At 36.7% G+C, this 23,126-nt stretch overlaps 1 protein-coding gene across 1 annotated transcript; it reads left to right on the top strand.

The window, feature by feature from the left end:
* The first annotated feature begins 1,826 nt into the window (after positions 1-1,826).
* Positions 1,827-22,280, top strand: LOC136840113 (uncharacterized). Its single transcript, XM_067106510.1, is given in 12 exon segments — positions 1,827-1,991; positions 2,618-3,016; positions 4,755-5,044; positions 5,995-6,136; positions 10,703-10,821; positions 11,658-11,777; positions 12,183-12,407; positions 17,204-17,453; positions 18,244-18,464; positions 18,964-19,272; positions 19,724-20,230; positions 20,232-22,280. Coding segments are annotated over 12 exon segments (4,266 nt in total). The 5' UTR covers positions 1,827-1,918; the 3' UTR covers positions 21,843-22,280.
* The last annotated feature ends 846 nt before the right edge of the window (positions 22,281-23,126 follow it).

The raw sequence follows: 23,126 nt of genomic DNA, 5'->3' as shown, positions 1-23,126 counted from the left end.
GCATGTATAATTTGTGACAGGCCTCTAAACCATTCGTATTAGATGACAGATTTATGTAAATTAATCCAGGTTGGTCTTCTGTTCTGCGTCTGACCTACGCAATGCCTTTCAAGACGATGAAATTTGTTTGTACAAATGATAAATTACATCTGATGACTATTTTTTGGGGGGGGCGGTTGCCCTTTATAGAAGTTTGATAATAGACAGGCACCTAAGCTCTGAGATTTTTCCCGTCACTGCTTTTCAAAATACTCATTCTTGACGTTTTCTGTAAATTTATGGAGGCCATCTTGGATGGTGGTTGCTTTGGTCCAGGCAGATGTGAGGTAAAAAAAAATTATATATATATATATATATATATATATATATATATATATATATATATATATATATATATATATATATATATATATATATATATATACATTCTATACCTTGCAGCACACATGCTGCATTCGATGGTATAATTATGTACATGTAGACAGGGAAGTTTAATATAGAATAATCAAGCATATGCCATCTTTTAAATTTTCTTTTTGAAACCAGCGAGAGTAAACTTTGCTTTTCATGAGTATCTGTTTGTATATCAGATGTAAAACACGAAAAATTAAGATTTTTTTTTTACATTATAATTGCGCTGTTGAAACAAAATTGATTAAGATGTTTAAGCTTCATTGGTTTATTTATTTTCCTATGCTTTATAGATGAACTCTGCTTCATCATCTTCCAAATATTTTTATTTGTTGTTAGATTAAATGAAGAGAACTGAAAATGATGCGGTTAAATATCATAGACCCAATTTTTCATAATAAGTAATAAATTGACTATACAGAAAAAAAAAGCAAACGTATGATGTCTTTTACGATAAGATTTTTTAATCTCACATTGTCTTTGTGCCAGCACAGATCCGCAAAACATGATGCACTTCCTAAAAGCATCTGTTAAACAACTTTTAGGAATTCCGGAGGCAGTTGCCGATCCAGAGGAGTGAGGTAATCGTCTCCGATTTTACCGAGGTGATTTTTGCAAAAATTGAGCAGCATTACGAATAACTAAATCCTGCTGATAGTAAGCTAGGCAAACTGAGGCACTTCTGCCTCTGGCACAAAGGCGAGAAATGTTCTGCAGGGAAGACTTCTTGAAAGACGAGAAATGCACCCTTCTTGAGTCACTGATGTTTTGATGCATCAGTTTCGTGCAAAGGCCAAGAGAAATCCAAGAGACGTGGGTCATCAGACAGGTACAAGTGCAGGACCGTTAGAGGAAGATAGGAGCAAGAAGCTGAACAACATCGGCCTATAGTTGACTAAACTTTGACAAGGGCATTGTCACCGGCGGATAAATCCTTCGGTGAGACTTCCACTAAGTTGTGGCCGCAGGTGTTGGTCGATATTGTCAGTGACTAAATAAATTAAAGAAATAAGTATGGCGACCAGAAATAATTATGTACTAGACTCCAAGAAGTACTGTAGTTGTTGTTTTATGTGTATAAACACATACACACGTTATATATATATATATATATATATATATATATATATATATATATATATATATATATATATATATATATATATATATATATATATATATATAATATATGTAGATATAAAGATTTATATATATATATATATATATATATATATATATATATATATATATATATACGTATATACATACATACATAAATACATGCATACAAGATAAAAACCCTTATTCTGATTCTTCCGATTATTCACATCGCACAGGAATAAGGTGTGGTTCTTATCTGCATTTTATCTTAATCGAGATAAAGAAAGGGTCATATAATCTACCCAATCATTGCTAGTGTCAAAGAAATTCTGCAGAAGACGGGACTTCAAAAATGACGTCTCCCATATTTAGGATTTTGAGGAAGAAAAAGTGAAAGGGAGGTGGAATGGAGAGAAGTTTGCTTTTATTTATTAGTTATACGATTGTTTTAGCTGCTACTGCATTTGATATTCCTGAAGGTAAGGACATCTAAGTGATTAAGAACTGGCCTGAAGTTTCTGTGATTTTTAGGATTAAACATTTCCATGGTAGAAGGATTAAACATTTCCATGGTAGAAGGATTAAACATTTCCATGGTAGAAGGATTAAACATTTCCATGGTAGAAGGATTAAACATTTCCATGGTAGAATGCATCTTGTTCATTACTTTGGAGTCATTTTTTAAATTGGTTCTCTTATTGAAGAAGTAAATATAAAGCCACTTGAGTCAGTCTCTCTCTCTCTCTCTCTCTCTCTCTCTCATAATTTTTTAAATGAGTTAGGTTTGGTCTTGAAGAAGCAAAGATAAAGACCACTTGAATAAAACTCTCTCTTGTCATGTTTTTAATGAATTGGTTTTTCTAAGGAAATATAAAGCTCTCTCTCTCTCTCTCTCTCTCTCTCTCGTCATAAGTATCATAAACATAAATACAAACAACTAGTTCAGCTAACTGATATATCACTCATTCACGTTCAGGTATGTTAGCTTCCAGCCACTTTTTCAATTAACGAGCTTTTCGATTTAACGAGCGTACGCATTGTTAAAATTACGTAAATTAACATAACCTCACCACAGTTAACAAAAGACGTGAAACCTCTTTTCCAGAATGCCTCGTGTCCCCTGAATGGGAGGGAAAATGGAACTCGACCAGCATGAAACTAAGTTTCTGGGTTCCACCGTCAGGCGACGAAGCGAACAGTTCCACTTCTTTCCTTTCAGTGAAGCTTACTGGTCGCAAGAAAATTGATAAGTACATTTTTATCGAATTCTGGAAGTCGCATTTCCCTACGACGTATTCCGGAAGTAAGGTTGCAAATGAAATTCCGCAGACTCACAGGGTGGAAGTGTCCTCGGAAGGGTGGATGGACCTGCTCTTGGAGTCTGGTGATGAGATGCGTGTTTTGAACGCGGAGGGGAAAGAGTTGTTGTCACTGAATGAGTCTCTTCAGCCTGATAGCCTCGTCGTCGTCCGTGGCCGTTTCATGACGGTGAACTGCAGAAAACGTGAGCATAATTTGGGGGTTTTATTGCTTTTTTTTCAGTATTATTGACGTTACCTCAAGTTACAGACGCATTGGTGCTCACCCCTTTCCGATAAGTAACCAAGTCCGTTAATGGTGCTACTTTGGCTTGTTATCCATGTCACGTACTCCAAGGTGCTCGTAGTACTAAACACCGTACGGTAAATGTAAAGTAGGCGGGTGCACGAAGATATGGTTTATTAATATAATTTGTTGACCACACAATATAGAAATGGGTGTATATAATATTTTGATCCCCGAGGGGCTAGTACTAAACACGGCGCCCCAAGGAGCTTCCGCCGCGTTTAGTACTAGCACCTTGGAGTAGGTGACGCGTAGATAACAAGACAAAGTAGCACCCCGCGAATAGATATCTTACAGTTAATAGCAATTACGCATAGCTCCCAACCTAAACTAATCTTTACTCTTAACATTTAATTTGAAAGAGATATATAAAATACGTATCACATCCTAAATGGTAGCATAGGAAAAAATAGTCGTAATATGACAGCTGATAAGTACAGAAGTCTGCTAAGTTGAGATTCATGAAGTTGAGGTGTTACTTGTAAGGGTAATGATGTATCGTGCAATATCTGTTGACTTTTTTTCAACTGCTTGCATTTGTTTTTCATGTCAGCAAATAAAAAAAAGAAGCAAGATATCTTCTGGTTTGTGTGTGTGGCATTGAAAGAGTTTTTTTTTTCAAGCGCAACTTAATTGCAAGTTGTTAATCCTTTTATGGATCCTGATTAAAGTTCATAAAACCTTTAGACAAGATACAGCGATACTGTTGTCAAATTCCGCCCATGTAATGAATGTTAAGATATAAAAAGTGGTAAAAAATATGTCATAACTGGTGCTAGAACTCGAAACATTAAGAAACAAGATTTCTGAAAAAATGTCCCCTGTGGATGGAAAGACGGACTCAGTAAAGAAGTTTTACAGATTACCTGAGTTCGGATTGGCGCACATGGTACTAATGAGGGTTGATTGGCGAGTTTACTTGTTTAGTTTCTGCTTTTCGTCATGTACGTCTGATGTACTTACAAAGTCAGATTCTCTCTCTCTCTCTCTCTCTCTCTCTCTCTCTCTCTCTCTCTCTCTCTCTCTCTCTCTCTCTTATTCTGCAGCCATCACATGATTGTAAGAAGCAGGCTTGTAGCTGTACACGTATAAACTTTGTTTTGTCTAGCCGGTGAATTCCCTAATGCAACTTATGACTGGAATTTGACAAACGAAAGCAACAGCAGGTGCCGTAAATGAAATTAGAAAAGCTATTGCATGAGAATTAAAAAACGATTAAATGTATTCTCTTATCATGTACCATCTAACACTTTTTTTAAGCTTACAAGAGAAATAACCTCTATGCAGTATGTGTAAGACATGACCACGAAGAACTATGAATTCTGCGTATTGAAATCAGTATTTTTTCTGAATCCACTTCCGTTTTGTTACATTTGCCTTAGTCTCCGTGATGATGGTGTTGGAGAATTACCATGTCTGTCACTTTTTGTTTTTTGAAAGTTTTTTACAAGTCACAGATGCTACTTTTTTTTATCTCTTATGCTTGTCACTGAAAGTGACACATAAACTGTGCTCTACTTATTGCCTTCATACACAAGCCACAAAATACTTGCAGTTGTTTTCTAAAACTGACACCTGTATGACATGATATCAGCTCGTTGTGGCTACGTAACACGTGACAAAACGTTCTCCCACAGCTGTAAAAGTTTGGTCTCTTGCGGCAGACAGCGGCACCTCCCGTGTGCCGCTCTTTTCCAGAGATCACTCGTGGTCTCGTCTCACTCTGTATTCCGAAACCCCATCGAGTCCCAGGCTGCGTTTGTCTGAAGATTCGAACACTTTCCTCCTGGGCTGGGATGGGAAATCAGTCTGCGCAGTGACGGAGGACGAATTCGGCGATGGTTGCATTCCCTTACCTCCTTCGGTCCAACATAATCTCACGATTGGCTGTAGGAAAGAAGCGGTTGCTGTGTTTTGTGATGTTCTGGTGAGTAGTTGGTCCTTTTCGTGGGATTTATCAGTAAATTCCTACCTGTTTCTTTATAATCTTAAAATCACTGCAACTCATTATATTATAGTTATATTTTGAGGTACAAAGTAATCGGTGTTCAGTGATACAGTACTATAACCAAGCAATGCCTAATGAAAGCTTAGTGTAAGAAGCAGAAATACCTTCTTCATTTTAGCGACTTTTAGTTGAAAATTATGAAAGAAATTTAACATTTTATCCATGTTTACGTAGGGATATGGATATTGATACAATTACCTGTGTATGTAGGGATACTGATACAATCACCTTATTATCTCACCGCCTGAGTAGTCTATTAACTTTTTCCTTAAAGTTTAAGTCAAGGTTATTTTTTATTTAATGTACCATCAACGTCTCTTGTAAGAAATATTCAAATTTTAATGATTATGCTATAGTAGAAGGACCAGAGAAATTCATTCGCTTGAAAGACCAAGTAATTTCATTAGTTTATTGTGTAAATAAATTTTATTCCAGTTGTTATAATAATATTAATATTTTGTGTTGACAGATAATGAGTTAATCACTAAATAATGAATCTTTCACATTAAGTAGTATGTATTCACCTCAGGAAAATGCATTAATATTAAGATAGCTAGAATATGGTGGCAGCCAATTTGGGGGGGCCCCTTGCTCCCCCCCCCCAAATTCTGGCAATGAGAAAAGTTATGAAAATCATTTAACTAAAAAAGAAACAACGGATAAATTACAATCTAAAATACAGAATAAAGGTTACAGTACATACTCAATAATCAGCATACAATAGCAAAATACTGACAAAATTTAATGAAGGTAAATATTAACATCCCAAAGACTGAAACCCTGGTTATGGTCATCAATTGAAAATTATATTTTCTGATAATTGAAAATTATTTTTTCTGATAATTGAAAATAACGTTTTCTGACTCCAGAGTGGCACCGAAGGGAGGAGTATTTGGTCTGTACAGCTGGTCTCCATTCCAGAGAGTCTGTCTGTCCAAGCAAGCTCAGAAGAACATCTGTATGTACTTCTTCATTGCGAGGTACCACTCAGCCTTCAGGAAGAACTGAAAGGTCAGTTACTTTCTTCAAAAGAAAGGTCAGGAAGTTTGGAAACTCTCTTCATAAGGATTTTTGAAGCGTTCTGCATAGGAAATTTTGAAGCGTTCTGCACAGGAATTTCTGAAGCATTCTGCACAGGAATTTCTGAAGCATTCTGCACAGGCATTTCTAAAGCGTTCTGCACAGGAATTTCTGAAGTGTTCTGCACAGAAATTTCTGAAGCATTCTGCACAGGAATTACTGAAGCGTTCTGCATAGGAATTTCTGAAGCGTTCTTCACAGGAATTTTAGAGGCTTTCTGTACAAAAATTTTAGAAATTTTCTGTACCAAAATTTTAGAAATTTTCTGTACCAAAATTTTAGAAATTTTCTGCACCAAAATTTGTAAAAAATTTACAAGACATTCAGAAACTCTCTGTCCAAAAATTTCAGAAACTCTCTGTCCAAAAATTTCAGAAACTTTCTGTACAAAAATTTCAGAAACTTTCTGTACAAAAATTTCAGAAACTTCCTGTACACAAATTTCAGAAATTTTCAGTACAAAAATTTGAAACTCTTCCTGTACAAAAAATGCCAGAACTTTTCTGTACAGGAATTTCAGGAATTTCAGAAACTTTCTGTACAGGGATTTCAGGAATTTCAGAAACTTTCTGTACATGAATTTCAGGAATTTCAGGAATTTCAGACACTTTCTGTACAGGCATTTCAGAAATTGCAAAAACTTTCTGTACAGGCATTTCAGAAATTGCAGAAGCTTTCTGTATGAGGATTCCATGGATGCTCTATACAAAAATTTCAGGGACTTTCTTTCAGATTAACTAAGAAACTGTTCTTTAGATTAAATACAAAAATTTCCTTCATGAATATCCAGAATATTTTCTTTTAAGTCCAGATACTTGAGTCTGAGAAAAGTCCGGAGACTTTCTTTTAGAAAGTAGAATCTCGAATTTCAGTTACTATTTAAAAAAAAACTCTCTTTGAAAATCGAGAAACTGGAAAATCTATCCAAAAACTTTTATAATAAAAAATAAGCCAAGAATCTTTCTTCTTTAAAGTCTAGAGACTTTCTTGAGAAAATCCAGAACTTTCGCGAATTGAAAGGTCAAAATAGATGTTACTTTGCAAGCAAGGTAAAAGTCTTTCAAGATAAAGAACATGAAAGTCACAGCCCACAATAAAACAACAGCTGGAATTTCTCTTTGAAATAAAATTCACTGACTTTTTCTTACAAGAAAGTTCATAAACTTTTTAGTAGCTTATAAGAAAACAGAGTCAACGAAGATATAAGTGTGGAAATTCGAATAAAATCTTGTAATCAGTCCTTTTTCATACGTGCACACTTATTTTTCCTCCAGTAGAGATATTTATTCAGCATATGTATAACACTACTGGCTGCTGTGTATTGATACGTTAATTCTTCTGTTTTACATTCGGAGGCTACGTTTCATTTGAGGACAGTTAATTAAGACTATAGGCTACTTATCTGTTCTAGCCTCGACCTGAGCTAATTAATTAAGACTATACATATCAATTCTAGCCTTGGCCTAAGCTAACAGAAGTGTACACAATAATAATATAATCTCGGGCCTATTCTTAGCTGGAACTGGCACTTGAGGTCGAAGACGGACGAATCTTCATCTCGAGGTTAAGGTTGAGGAATGGAAAGTCCGACTCCTGCGGTTTCTTCAGCAATTCTTGATGTATTACAGTAGCTGGATACCTTGTTAAAGGAAGTATCTTACTCCTAGTTGAGTGCTTGCCATAATTGTTCCCTTCTAGGACTGGTTTGTAACATATTTCGTTCCTCTCTAGAACTCGTCTCTGTGGCTGGTTCCTATAACTTGTTCCCTGTAATGCAAAAGTTCTTTTAGGACAGCATTCTTGTGCCAAACAGCATGCAGTCCTTAGCCTAGGCTATACTGTACAGTTAGCCTGGCTTAGGTCCTGGCCTGGTTTTTCCAGGGACGTCATTTAGGGGGGTTGGGGGGCGGGCAACTGCCTCCCCAAGTCTCAACTTGCCTCCCTCGCCCCCCAAGCCCCAAGAAGTAACAGCAGCAGGTTTTCCTTTATTCCTACCGAAGTTCAAATGTGTCATCACATTAAGTTATGTCTATCTATCTATCTATCTATCTATCTATCTATTTTAGGTGCTTCAAAAAGCACATAAACCAGCTCAAAATCCAAAAAACCCCAGCTGATTAGGCTCGCTTCGCTCGCCAAACCGCCTTTGCCCACCGCCAACAAAAATCTGAAATGACGCCCCTGGGCTTTACATTCATAACGTAAGTGGCATTTAACAAAAGATTTGCCATTTTTATAGCAACTTATTGAAGAATATCGCAACCACATGCATGTTCAACATGGTGCAACTAAAGTGACATTGCCATAACATTCCTTGGTAATTTGCTGTTACACCAAGGTAAAAATACAAAAGAACACTATTAAGTGTTACGGTAACACACACATTATCAACTGAGACGAGTGCATACCTTTTACAAGGGAGAAGTATTGCCTTTCAGATGCGAGACGAAGGAGCGACGAGATTCCTTTCCCCTCTCGCGTCGCCGTCGAGCGTCTCGATTGGAAGTTCGAACAGTCAGATTTGTTGTCGCAACAGCACATTTCCTTACGTCTGCGCAAGCTCGATCATAGACAACCTCAAGTTGGAGTGGCTAACTCCACGTCTTGATAAAATGAAAATCAGTTCGTTTTTCCAGTGCACCAGTTACGAAGGGTATTGCCATTAACTTTAGTGGCGGATATCCATCAGTATAAATATACTGTATGTATATATATATTTATATATTTATATATATATATATATATATATATATATATATATATATATATATATATATATATATATATATATATATATATATATATATATATAAGGTGTGGAAAGGTATCTTCTGATCATTACTTCCGTTGATTATAAATTTGGGAAGTACATCCTATCTGTTGTATATTAATTTTTTAAGTATGTAAAAGTATTTACATACATACATATATATATACAGTATATATATATATATATATGTATGTATGTATGTATGTATGTATATATACATATACATACATACATACTCAAAGAGTACCACAACCACTGAATACATAGTAGATACGAAATATTTCCCAAATTCGTAATCACTGAAAATAATGATAAAACGATACGTTTTCTTAGCCGAGATCAGCTTGAGTTGTAAACTTCTCCCACAATATTTTACAAACTGATAACAAACACCTGATTTTACAGAGATCATTTTTATTATAATTTTTATTATCACGTCGGCTTTGAAAGCAAGTGATAGCGGAGAAAGGATTTCTTTTATCTAATCGAATTATTCGCCTAATCAGTGTTCACACCTGCCTGATAATCAGGAAGTGTGACAGTCCACATTTAAGATGGCTAAATGAGAGACCCGCGATCGATCCCGGAGAGGGAAGGGACGACTAAGATTCGTTGTCCGAAAAGTCTTTTTTGCCTAAGTTGATCTAAAGAAGCGAATTATGTGCTGGGCTGTTGGCCAGCTGTGGTGGATCGTAGTTTGGGTGAGAAAGGACGTGGGACTAGCTATTATATGTAGAAGGCTTACTTAAGTAATTGTCATTGCATTTCTACGTTTACATTTGGCGGGAAGTTATTTTTGTTGACCTGTCTCACTGTCAGATAAAACATCATTCAGTGTTCTGTGGATGATTTTTGATTAAACTTTACAGGAAGACTTCTTACGAACAATGCACAAAGTGATTAAACTTTGGATTATTTCTCTAGACTACTGTATATGACAAATAAGTCGGTGAAAAGTAGATTTTAGCGGCCAAATTTTTTTTTAGGTAGTGAGTTCCCTTATCGATAAAATATATGCTGAAAGACCATAAATAAACATTTGGTTTAGAAAAACTTTGACGATAATTAACATAAGCCAATCTGTTAATTTCAACTTGAGGAGATTAGTACATATGACGCAACCAGTTGAATATTTTTATACAGACATAAGTTTTGACGTTTTCATTTTATATGTAGAAGGCTATACGACCTCTTATTAATTATTGACCGGTAATTTCTGCATATGCCAATAATAACTGAACTATCAGAATTATCCTTTTAGTATTTAAGTCAATATTTTTTTCTGTCTTCGCACCGCAAGGAGCCTCAGTGACCTGTGACCCTAACAATAATGAAAATTGATTTCAGCCAGAGTTGCGTCTGTGTGTGTGTGTGTGTGTGTATTTGCGTGCTTGCACTAGTGTACAGTATATGACTGCATAATGAGTGAAAGTCGTGTTTTTGTTTCGAAAATTGAAATATGTATTTGAAGTGACAAATGACTTTTTGAGTTACTTAGCAATTAATGTTTGAAGAGCTTGTGTTCATTTCCATAAAATTTCTACTTCTTTCACTGCTGCCATATTTCAGAAAAGCAGAATAACATCGATTCTAAAGTTTCCTTTCATAACTATATATAAAAAAAACTCTCCTAATTATATTTATTCCGTTTAATTAGGTATTTAGGAAATGATACCGTCCCCACTATCACATCATCTGAGATAATTATCACCCTGCCTGTTCCGTAGGTTCCAGCAGGAGGGAAAAGACAGCAGGACAGGTCGTTGCCCTGGTCATAATCGGGCTGGTGTTTGTCTCCATCGTCCTGTTGGTGGTCGTGTCGAGCCTTCAGCACGACAGGGTTATGGTGGGTATTTTGGGGGTCTGGGATCTTTTGTATAGTCAGGGCGCTTCATGTCGGAGCACTGTAGGCATTACTAAAGAGTGATTGCCGCATCCCTTCGGTCCCTAGCTGATCCACTTTTTTTGGCTTTTTAACTTTACTGCTGTTCCCTCTTCCTTCCTTCAATTTTTGCTGTCCAATGCCTGTAATCGTTACCACTTATATGTTTGTACTTCATTTTCTCAATTTTTAAGATGTCTTTATCTTGCTGCCCAGGCACTCTAACTCCCTCTTTTTCACTGCTCTGAGCACTGAGCGGCAGAAAGTGCCCCAGTGCTTGACTTGACAGCCTGAATTTCATAAATCAGTCAGTCGTGAATCAGATGGCTTGCAACTCCTTTACCAGTGAATTGCTGTTGGTTGAAACAGATCAGAGCGATGTGCCACGAAGATGCACAAGAGTAGCTCTTCTGGCACTGGTGGGAAATCCAACAGGCTTTCAGCATTTACTGGAGCCAACGGAGCCAATTTTGTGAAGCTTAGCAGCTGATTACTCTACCCTGATCTGGTTTGACCAATTACAATTCACTAGTAAATGGTACTTCTAATCTTCCTACTTTCAATATGAAGTTTTTGCCTTGGTAGCCTTTATATAGGATTTTAGTTTCACAGAATTAATATTGCCCTGAGACAGCTTTAAGTTAATGGCTGAAGCAGCTGTTGGTTGATGGTAATAAATGGAACTATATATTGTGTGTGTGTATATTATTTATATATATATATATATATATATATATATATATATATATATATATATATATATATATATATATATATATATATATATATCTTTTCCTCAGGGATTGGCAGAGAAGCGGCCATCGTTTGGCGACATCTTTCCAGTAAATGAAGAATCTGAATCATCCGGGGAGGATGAATCTGAGAGTCCGTTGTTGCCACCTCGAGGTTCAGTAATAATGGTCAGTGATCTGTTATATATGAGATGAACGTATCTTGCTGGTTTATGTCCCATGCTTTACCTTCAGCTTACAGTAAAGTGTCGGTATTTAGAAAGTCTCTCTCTCTCTCTCTCTCTCTCTCTCTCTCTCTCTCTCTCTCTCTCTCTCTCTCTCTTATAGCTCATGTTCTGCTGTATATTGGCCTCTGTACGTATTATTAATTTTTTTAAGCTAGCGTGCATCCCTTTCCTTTGAAATATCAGTAACCTGATTTGTAATATTTACAGTGTCAATATCACAGCAACTGACATGATAAATTTATACACTGTTTTTAATCTGGAGAAACAAAATCTATAGGAAACCAGCAAAAATAATAATCTGAATCAGTCTATGCAGGGCAATTAACATGTTCATTTGGTTCACCAGGAGGAACAGACTCTGTGGGAGGCTGTGGAAAAAGATGACGTGGAGGCTGTCAGACACCTGCTAGACCAAGGGTACCACCCGGACGACCTCGAGGGAGATCGCATCTCCTCGCCCTTCATGGACGCCCACCTCCTGGGGCGGAGGGAAATTGTCGATATCTTCGCCTCCCTCAAAGGGGAGACGTATACCACGGCTCAAGATGATCTTGTCAAGTCCGTTTTGTATGTAAGTTTTTATTTATTTATTTATTTATTTTTGGAGAGTAAAGGGTGAAAGGAACAGGCGATCTGTGGTCCGTTTCTTTTCCCCAGAACCAAAGAAGACAAGAAGGGGAACAGGAAGAATGGTAAAGCAAAAAAAAAAAGAACTTCCCCTTGAAGGCAAACAGTTTATAAGAGTCACGGAAAACAGAGAGAGAGAGAGATTAATAAATACTGACAAAGATCAAAATAGATATGATTGCCATGTCTTCCAAGCTTTCTCTACAAGTTTTTTTTTTATTTCTCTATAAATTCACCCAAGTGTTGACTTTTTGAATGTGCCAGATGTATAAAGATCTTCATTTGTTATTTTCAAATTCCCAGAAACGTTGTATATGACCGCTATAGACTCGTCAATTTTTTGATAACCTTACAGTAAATGAAAACGTACTGATACCATGATAAATCTTACAGTAAATGGAAACATACCGATACCAGCAGGTCTTAATTCGCAAATAATTATTACAGCGCGCAAGTAGGGTAAAAGATGCCATTTGGCGTCCTGAACATCTGGCGTCCTCAACAAAGGGTGCCATTTGGCGTCCTCAGTTATTGTTATTATTATTATTATTATTATTATTATTATTATTTATTATATTTTTATATTTTTGCTGAAAAAATACCATGCATATATAAAAAAAAATTATGTAGTAGGGTAAAAGGTGCCATTTGGCGTCCTGAACATTTGGTGTCCTCAACAAAGGGTGCCATTTGGCGTCCTCAATTATTATTATTATTATTATTATTATTATTATTATTATTATTATTATTATTATTATTATTATTATTTATTTTATTTTTATATTTTTGCTGAAAAAATAACATGCATATATAAAGATAATTATGTAGTAGGGTAAAAGGTGCCATTTGGCATCCTCAATTATTATTATATATTTACTTTATTTTTATATTTTTGCAGAAAAAAATAACATGCATATATAAAAAAAATTATGTAGTAGGGTAAAAGGTGCCATTTGTCGTCCTGAACATTTGGCGTCCTCAACAAAGGGTGCCATTTGGCATCCTCAATTATTATTATTATTATTCATTTCTAGTTGGAATATTTATGTGTAGATTATTAAAAAAAGCAGTAGCAATTTTTTTTACATTATAAAAAGCAATAGCAAGTTTAGTTTACATTATAAAAAAGCAATAGCAATTTTAGTTTACATTATAAAAAAGCAGTAGCAATTTTAGTGTACATTATTAAAAAGCAGCAGCAATTTTAGTTTACATCATAAAAAAGCAGTAGCAATTTTAGTTTACATTATAAAAAAGAAGTAGCAATTTTAGTTTGCATTATAAAAAAGCAGTAGCAATTTTAGTTTACATTATAAAAAAGCAGTAGCATTTTAGTTTACCCAATAAAAAGCAGCAAAATTTTTTGTTTACAACATAAAATAGTAGCAGCCATTTTAGTATGCCTAAAAAAATCGGTAGCAATTTTAGTTTAACTAATAAAATCAGTTGCAATTTTAGTTTGCCTTAAAAAGCAGTAGCAATTGTAGTTTGCCTAAAAAAGCAGTAGAAAAATTAGTTTACATTATAAAAAAGCAGTAGCAATTTTAGTTTATCAGAGTTGTTTGTGTTTATGTCAGAATGCAATAGTATTTTTAGTTTAAAAATTTGGCCATAAAGAATAATATATTCATAGAGCAGATTTTCCAGGAAGATGGAAGATTTTTATGTTTTTGTTTTTTATCTTTATTTTAAAATGCAAAGGTCATGCTCGAATTATGCACGTACCTCGTGCACTACTGCTTGAGGTCATCCTCTTGAACAAGCAAACCCCCTTCACCCCCACCCCCCACAAACACAAACATACCGGACCCCCACAAACAAACAAACACACACACATTTGCACATACAGTACACTTAGTGGCAAAATGAGAAATCTTTTCATTCAAATTATGAGAACTTTTCGAAGGTTTTGACTGGCTGATACGTGACAATTGTTTATCTGTATTATTTGTTTCTCCTTTTTTAAATATTTATATAATGTTTTATTTACGTGACAGTGGTCTGAATTTTGTTATTGTTGCCCTTTCTAACAATGAAAGATGCACGGCATCTATATCTAACATGAAATTGTGATTGTATTTTCTCTTTTGCTTGTATAAATTTTCTTTAGCGTTATTAATTTTTCGATTTTTAAATTTGTGCACTTTTTTTCTTTCATGTTATTCTTTCAAAATGAAAGGGACATTAACGTTTATAGAGAGTAAAAATGACTGTCCTTCTAACTTGAATATTTAGGGGTATATACAGCAATAAAAGGGAACTGCATACGTACCTGTTGCGTAGCCTAAAGACGTGGTATCAAAATTAATTCACAGATTTCATAAGTCTATTTCAAGTCAATTTTTTCTGCATTTTGTGAGGGGATTTTTGAAACTGAGTTGATTAGCCGAAGTTAACATGATTTCCCTGTGTAAGAAGATCAGTTCTTTTCTTTGGTCAGCTGAGATTACGACTGCATACCCATAGTTTCATGAAGTATTTTTATATTGTTTTCATTCTCTAGTTTCCCTAAGGTAGGACGATGTTTATGTGCTGTTCACATAAAAGAAATGGCCTGAAATGTTTTCGTAGAGATTTTGTAACTATAATTGTATTATAAAATCTTCATTTTCTAATTCGGCCCCATGAGCAACGTCTTCAGAATTGGCTAAAATGACTCTCCCTCTTTTAGTACATCCGGATTTGTTGTTGGGTATAACTCTGCAACGACGTTTATTATTGCTGAGGAGATTTCGCCCTTGCGAAAGGGCTCATCAGGTGGGTTTAGCCTTTACCTATTTTGAAAATAGGGAAAGACATGGCACCCACAACCTCCCTCCCTCATGCTACTGGTTTCCTTAAGGAGACAGGCCACCATCCAAAAAGGGGGCAGAAATCCAGTTTCGATAGCAGAGGCAAAGTTTGTCTCGAAATGGTATACCTCACCCTTAAATGGTCCTGACTGCAAACAAAATCCAAAAGGTGGGCAGCGTACGATGACAGAGGCAAAGTTGCCTATGTCTGAACTGGTATACCCAACCTTAAGTGGGTCAGGCTACCTGATTTCCAGACAATCATCCAATAGGTGGGCAGAAATCCAGTTTCGATGACAGAGGCAAAGTTGCTTATGTCTGGAACTGGTATACCCAACCTTAAGTGTGTCTGACAGCTAATTAAGGAGACAGGCCACCATCTAAAAAGGGGCAGAAATCCAGTTTCAGTAACAGAGGCTATGTCTCGAACTGATATATCCACCCTTAAGTGGGCGTGGCTGCTAATGAATTCCTTAAGGAGAGAGGCCACCATCCAAAAGGTGGGCAGAAATCCAGTTTCGATGACAGAAGCAAAGTTGCCTATGTCTCAAACCTTAAGTGGGCCTGACAGCTAATGAATTCCTTAAGGAGACAGGCCACAATCCAAAATAACAGAAATCCAATCAATGACAGAGGCAAAGTTGCCTATGTCTCGAACTGGTATACCTAACCTTGTGGGCCTGACAGTTACTGATTTCTTAAGAGACAGGCCAACATCCAAAACGTGGGCAGAAATCCAGTTTCGATGACAGAGGCAAAATTTTTTTATGTCTGCATTGGTATATAACCTTATGTGGACCTGGCAGTTATTCATTTTTTAAGTAGACAAATAAAATAATCCAGTTTCGATGACAGAGGCAAAGTTGTAATGTCTCAAACTGGTATAAAAACCTTAAGCGTACCTGAGAGCTGCTGATTTAAGGAGACAGGCCACCATCCAAAAACAAGGTTGGCAGAAATCCCTTTTTGATAACAGAGGCAAAGTTGGTGTGAACTAGTATACTCCAGCCTTAATTGGACCTGTGTGATTTGTTCAGAGACAGGCCACCATCCAGAAGGTGGGCAGAAATCCAGTTTCGATGACAGAGGCAAAGTTGCCTATGTCTCGAACCTTTTCAGCAAAAATATAAAAATAAATAATAATAATAATTGAGGACGCCAAATGTTCAGGACGCCAAATGGCACCTTTTACCCTACTACATAATTTTTCTTATATATGCTTGTTATTTTTCAGCAAAATATAAAAATAATAATAATAATAATAATAATAATAATAATAATAATAATAATAATAATAATAATAATAATAATAATAATAATAATGCTGTCGAGGACGCCAAATGTTCAGGACACCAAATGGCACCTTTTACCCTACTCGTGCACGCCTGAGAATTCTGAAGAACGTTTTGTATCGTTATATATAAGTTTATACGACCAATGATTGTCTGCATTAGTAAGAATGATTGATTGATTTGTTTATTTATTTAACTGGGGTCACGTCGAAGGCCAAAAAAGTCGTATTAGCTCTGGTTTACCTTTAACTTTAATGTTTTCGTAAGGTCTAGGCTAAATCGGGGCTTGATGGATTTGTATTGGGATTGGAAAAGAAAATTTCCTGTCAGAGTCTGAACAACAGTGGAAGATGAAGATTAGTAAGAATTGCACATACAGACCTTTTCTTCCTTAAGAAGTTAATTTAAGGTCATTTATCAACTTTTTACAGGTATAATTTACAAGGCAAGGGTTACTGGTCTTTTAATTAATTGTTTATCTTGTCAGTTCATCATTACAGATACACATGTTATTCCCTTCTGTTATTAGCGTCTAATTCCGGTTACCTGTTTGAAAGCTCTTTTAAATTCCTCTCTCATATTCGCCCGAAATCCAGTCTGGAACACAGCAGTAATTAAGTAAAAAATTATTCCTGATTTCTGATTCTTTCGTTCAGGAACTGGAACGGAACATGAAGGAGATTTTCTTGGCTGCAGAGGTTGGGATGTACACGCATGAGCAAGGCGTCAAGGCCTTGCTGAAGGACTACAGTCTTCCAGCGACCATCTGCGACAGCCACGGCCGTTCTCTCCTGCACTATATGGTCTCCGTCAACGCCATGGATGGCGTTCCTCCATGGCAACCGAAGGACATGAGGAATTTCTTTTCCTCTCACGAGTTCGTCGCTAATGCTGTCGATCATCGAGGTTGGTATTGCAGGTATTCCAATATCAACTGTTTAAATCTACATCAAAAAACAGTATCAGACCTGGAATACTTTAGTGAAACTTGTGCTAAAGAAATATTTGTTTTTGTGTTAACTCAGACAGATTCCAGACTTGCCACAATCCCAGTAATATCGATTTGCGCTTGTTTGAATCTATGAAAGACAAATTCCTCAAATATTACAATGTTTATTAAAAGATTTCTGATTGAAATCAACATACTCAATCTGGAATATTTTTTAAAATGTTGCAATATTTGGGGAAATAATCTTCTGTAAGTAAAAAACCATTCAAATCTATATTACCGAGAATGTGTTAGGTATGGACTACTTTTACTAAACGTTATAATGTTGATCCTATAGAGGAGTGTTGCCATCAGTGAACCTCAGTGATGCACTGTAGGTATTACTTAAGGTTCTCTGCAGCATCCCCTCGGCCCCCCAGCCGTAACCCCTTTCGTTCCTTTACTGTACCTCAGTTCATATTCTCTTGCTTCCATCTAACTTTCCACCCTCTCCTAACAATTGTTTCATAGCGCAACTGCAAGGTTTTCCTCCTGTCACCCCTTTAAAATCTTTTTACTCGCAATTTACCTTTCAGTTCTGAATGACCTTATACATCCCAGTGCTTGGCCTTTGGCCTGAATTTTACATTCAGTTCCATTTTTTCTATTATATTGTTTAGCAGATACTCCTTTTCGTCTTTAAGCACTTATATGAATGAATGCTTTCCTCATCAGCTGAACGAGACTATTTTGCATATTATTATCAAGGTAGGACAGCGCTGCACGAACTGTCTCAGCACCCGAGGACAGTGGAAACAGACGTCATCTGGGATGGCAAAGAGTGGACATTACCTGAGGCTTGGTTGGCCTTGGCTCGTCTTCTCGTGTCTAATGGCTGTGACCCAAGGATCCCTGATCACAAGGGGAGACGACCTCAGGAGTTGGCGCAGGAAGCAGGGAATGTGGAATTAGCGCATTTCCTGGAAGAAGTAGGTTCTTTATGTATATATATATATATATATATATATATATATATATATATATATATATATATATATATATATATACATATATATCACACATTACTACAGGTGAAAAATAAGAAAAGGGTGTAGGTCTGATTGAGCGGTTTCGACTTTATTTCCAAGCCATTGACGAAGGCTTGGAAATAAAGTCAAACCGGTCAGACCTACACCCTGTTTTTTATTTTTCACCAGGTAATGTGGTAATGAATGTGATAAATATAAATCACGTACAAAAGTGATAATAATCATATATATATATATATATATATATATATATATATATATATATATATATATATATATATATGTATACAGTATACATATGGTGAGACAGTGACTCACTTTATAAATTTGAAAAAGAAGACATTTTTGGACAAATCTAAAGCATATATGACTTTCATACACATGACAGGGAACTTATTTCATTGTTTATTTTAAAAAAATGTTTATGGATGTAATTCAGAAATGCTCAGAACTGGACAACAATGATCGTGTGAACGGCATAGATCACTTCGATGATCTGGTCAGTGCAGCGAGACAAGGTGACACCTCTCGCCTGCAGGGGCTTCTGAAAAGGACTCCCCTCCTGCCAGTGAGTGCCCGAGAAGATCCGCTGGTCGTAGCCATTCGTCACCACCAGAGGGACGCCATGTTTATGCTTCTTGCAGCTGGGGCTCCGATAGTCAACAGATCTGTGGGAGAAGTCACGCCGTTGGAAGCTGCTCATAATACGCTTGGTTTAGCTGCTTGTTTCCCTGCAGTACTAAGAAAAGTAAATTGTGATTTTGGAATCGTTACTCAGTACATCTGCTCCAGCACTACCTTTACGTGCTTACATAGCATGGTTATTTTTATTTTTCTGATGAAATTTTATATGAATCCAGCTGTATAGAGACTTTTCAGTCTTTTACATTCATGCTCTTTGTCTTATAACACAGATTCCCATTTTGAAATTGTCAAATTCTCATTTCCTTGTGAACATCAGCTCACTCTCATATCATTCTTTAATTTCAAAGCTTTGTAAATTGTAATATTATAATATTGTTTACATAACTCATGCAAGACTTAAGATTTACAAGAAATGCAGGATTATTTGCTGAATCAAAGGCTTTTTACACTGTGATTGCCAGTATTTATGGTAGAGGACTCTAAAGACATTTATATACACAAAAACCATAACTATAAATGAAAGGAAACTTTATAATTGATATCCTACCTTTCAGGTTTTCTGTGAAAGAATGGAAGATGAAATTTCAAGAGTTTCCCAGGAAGACGAAACACTAAAACCACTTCGCCAAAGCATGACAGCCTACAACTTACAAGTTATGGATGTAGGTAGCAGAGCCAGATGGATATTCCAGGCAAAAGATGAAGTCACACGATCCCAAGAGGCGAGGCGCTTGCTTTTGCAGGCATCAGCACTAGGGCTGTCCATAAGTTGCCAATTGCTTGGTCTGGAAAATTATTACCTTCATTCTCTGCCAGGCAAACCTAACCCATTTCAAAAGGCTGTGGAGGAAGGCCATACCCAGATTCAGTTGGCACTGTACAGGGACCTTGGCATGTCCCCCTTCACTGTCGACACGCCTCATGATTTCTTCTGGTTCCTGCTGGAAGACTTTTGGACCCATGAACTCAAAACTCTGGAAAACCTCTGTCAGAAAGAGAGCAAAGTGGATGCAAGGATCAATATGCAAAACCACTTGCAAGACACTACGACAGCTGAGGAATGAACGCTTACCTGATCAAGGGCAGGACACCTCAGAAGGTGACATGTGTTTGTTATTGTATATTCTAGCAAAACATGGTTTAGTTACCATTCTGCATGTAATTCTCAACCATTTTAGACATCTGGAAATAGATAAAGTTGTCCAAAGGCACTATAGGTACACCATGATGCACATTGCAGCTGCATTTGGGAGAATGAATATAATAGAATATCTGTTACATAAAGGAGCTTCCACAGTAGTTTTGTGTATTGGCAGTTATACCCCAGCCCATGTTGCAGCAATAACAGGCCACAAGAAATGTTTTGAATATCTGCAGGAGTACATGAAAGTTGTTGGAATGCCCTTGGACATTAGATGTTCAATTGGACTGACTGCTTTAGAGATGATGAATAAATATGAAGATCTTTGCACCAACTACACCATTCCACAATTACCACATGATACTGCACTCCTCATCAAAAATGAGGAAAATGAACAAACACAAGCTTTTGAAATTGTCAAAAGAAGGGGAACGATTTTAAACATTTCTTCAATATCTAACTTGCTCCAGCAGTCGAAAGCTAAATGCTGCGTGGAAATGGATACAGAATACATTAACCGATTTATCCAGACAGAAATCCACAGTTTAGAAAAACTGCTGAATGAATCTGGATGTCAAGGTGCAATCATTCCAGTTGGATCATTCCATGAAGGTTTTGAGGTATTCGATACCATTGAAATCAATTTCCTTTATGAGATATCTAATGCAGGTGTTCAGGAAAATCTAAGTTTTGAAGATTTTGTAGATGAAGATAGGATAATAATGGCCGTCGAAAGTGATTCCAAAAATTCTTATTATTCAGGTAATGCTTTTCTTAGCACATTTCTCCAAAATGTTCTCGATGTTCTGGTAAAATTTATGCCTGGATCACCTTACATATCTCTAGTGCCCCCGTTCGCCAATCGGGCACCTGACGGTGTGTATTTGTTCTGGATGATAGTAATCAAAGATCAAATAAAGCTCATACGAACTCTTATCATGCCAGTGTTACCCCTAACGTGCCCCTATGATGATGTCAGCACCTCTCTTCCTCCAAATCTGATAAAAGACCCTGAGAGAAAATCAAACTTGCCCCTCCACCTTCTCAGTCACGAAGGGGAGTGGGTATATTGCGCATACACTCTGGAAGGACTGGCATTTCAGAATTTGACAAAGAATCAGAGAACCGTGTGGGTAGCATGCATCATGCTGAGAAGGCTCTTACAGAACACCTGGTGGTCACCCAGTTTCAACTTCAGGAACCCTACCAAACTGTGGCACACTTTGTCCCTTGGACTGGAGTTGCTTCCAGAGAGAGGCATGAGGTCTCTTTTTCTAGCAGAACTTGCCGAATCTCAGGAATGGGACAAACACCAGCTGCCCGAGAGGTTGATCTCGGTCTTCTCTCGCGCTTGCAAACGGGACTTGAGGGAAAAGCTGGTTCCTAAGGAGTATATAAATTCTTTCATCACTCCAAGACATTTCTGCTGCAGAGTCAAAGAATCAGTTTGTGGTGTCTTGCAGTATCTCGAGGAACTTCCAGAAATCGAACAGCAAGCTCAGGACAAGGTTGTTAAGTTTGCAGAGCTGTAGCTGCAATACAGACAGGACGTCTTTGTAACTTACCAATGAGTTAGGCAGCCACCGGTTCTCTGTGAGCATGGGAGATACAGCAAAAATGATGATTGATAAGGACACTTAGAGGCTACTTAACGTAACGATGTAGCCTACTAGCCAAAGAACCTATTCACACTTAACCAAGTAGATTACCTGTCACTAACCTTGCTTGACCTATCTTAATCCTGTATCTTCTCGTCACACTACCTTGCTTAACCCAACCTTACCTATCGGAGGTTTTATCTTGGATCTCGCCTCTTTATTCCCTTGTATAACTGGCTAAGTCTTCCAAATTGCACTCCGCCTTAAGTTTTTATTATTAAGCAATATATTTGTTTGTGTAACAGTTGATGTATTGATTTGGATTAACCGTGAAATGAGTATTGTTCAAAATAAATTATTCATAATTTTTCATATTGTAGATTATTGTAATATACCTTTATTGTTGAATTATTCTTTTTTAAAATACCTTACAAGATGGTACTTTTAAAATGATTAAACGTGGTGTTAAACGAAAATCTTCAGTCTCGCAACAGTGAACAATTTTTTTTATATTGATTAGCAAAGTTCCCTCTCACTCTCTCTCAGAGTTATTTCTGTCAAGATCGCACGGTAATGCAGAACAGGTGATTTTATTCACCAATGAGGTGGTGTTCTTGGACATAAATAAATATTAAGATCATGTAAAACACAAGATCTATCGGCAAACATACAATAAGTTAACAGTAGTGAAAATGCGACACTGCTCTAAGTATTCCTGATGCATCTTTGGTTTCGTTTTAAGACGTTCACAGGTAGTTTGGGAAAGTAATATTTTCCTTGTTAATTCCGGTAATTGACCTTATTTACCATAGATAAGAAAACATGTTAAAATAAAATCTTGCCTGTAGTTTGTCGCTGTGTAGATAGAGCTAAGAGCTAGCAAAACAGCACGGGCTCTTGCTCCTTTAGCAGGCCGTTAGACTGTCTTAAAGTCTGTGGTTGAGGCATAAGGCAATTAAAAAAAAAGACGCTTGGGATTGAAACTCACCTTACAGTACACATCTGTCGGATAAAAAGTGAACGGGAAAATTTAAAGAAGAGAGACTTCAAAAGAAATGAACCAAAAAGTAGAAGGGAAAGAAGCGGTTGACATTCAAAACAATGTTACTGCTTTGGGAGATGTATGAACTGTTCATAAGGTTTTCGTGCTCAAAGAAAAGATTTAAGCTCGCTCTATGTTTACAAACTTACTAAACCAGCGAACAAGTTCTTCCGTAG

This window comes from Macrobrachium rosenbergii, chromosome 7 (assembly GCF_040412425.1).
Source record: "Macrobrachium rosenbergii isolate ZJJX-2024 chromosome 7, ASM4041242v1, whole genome shotgun sequence".
In the NCBI taxonomy this organism is placed as follows: domain Eukaryota; kingdom Metazoa; phylum Arthropoda; class Malacostraca; order Decapoda; family Palaemonidae; genus Macrobrachium; species Macrobrachium rosenbergii.
Note: the sequence above shows the minus strand (reverse complement) of the source record. Positions and strands in the feature narration are given on the sequence as shown.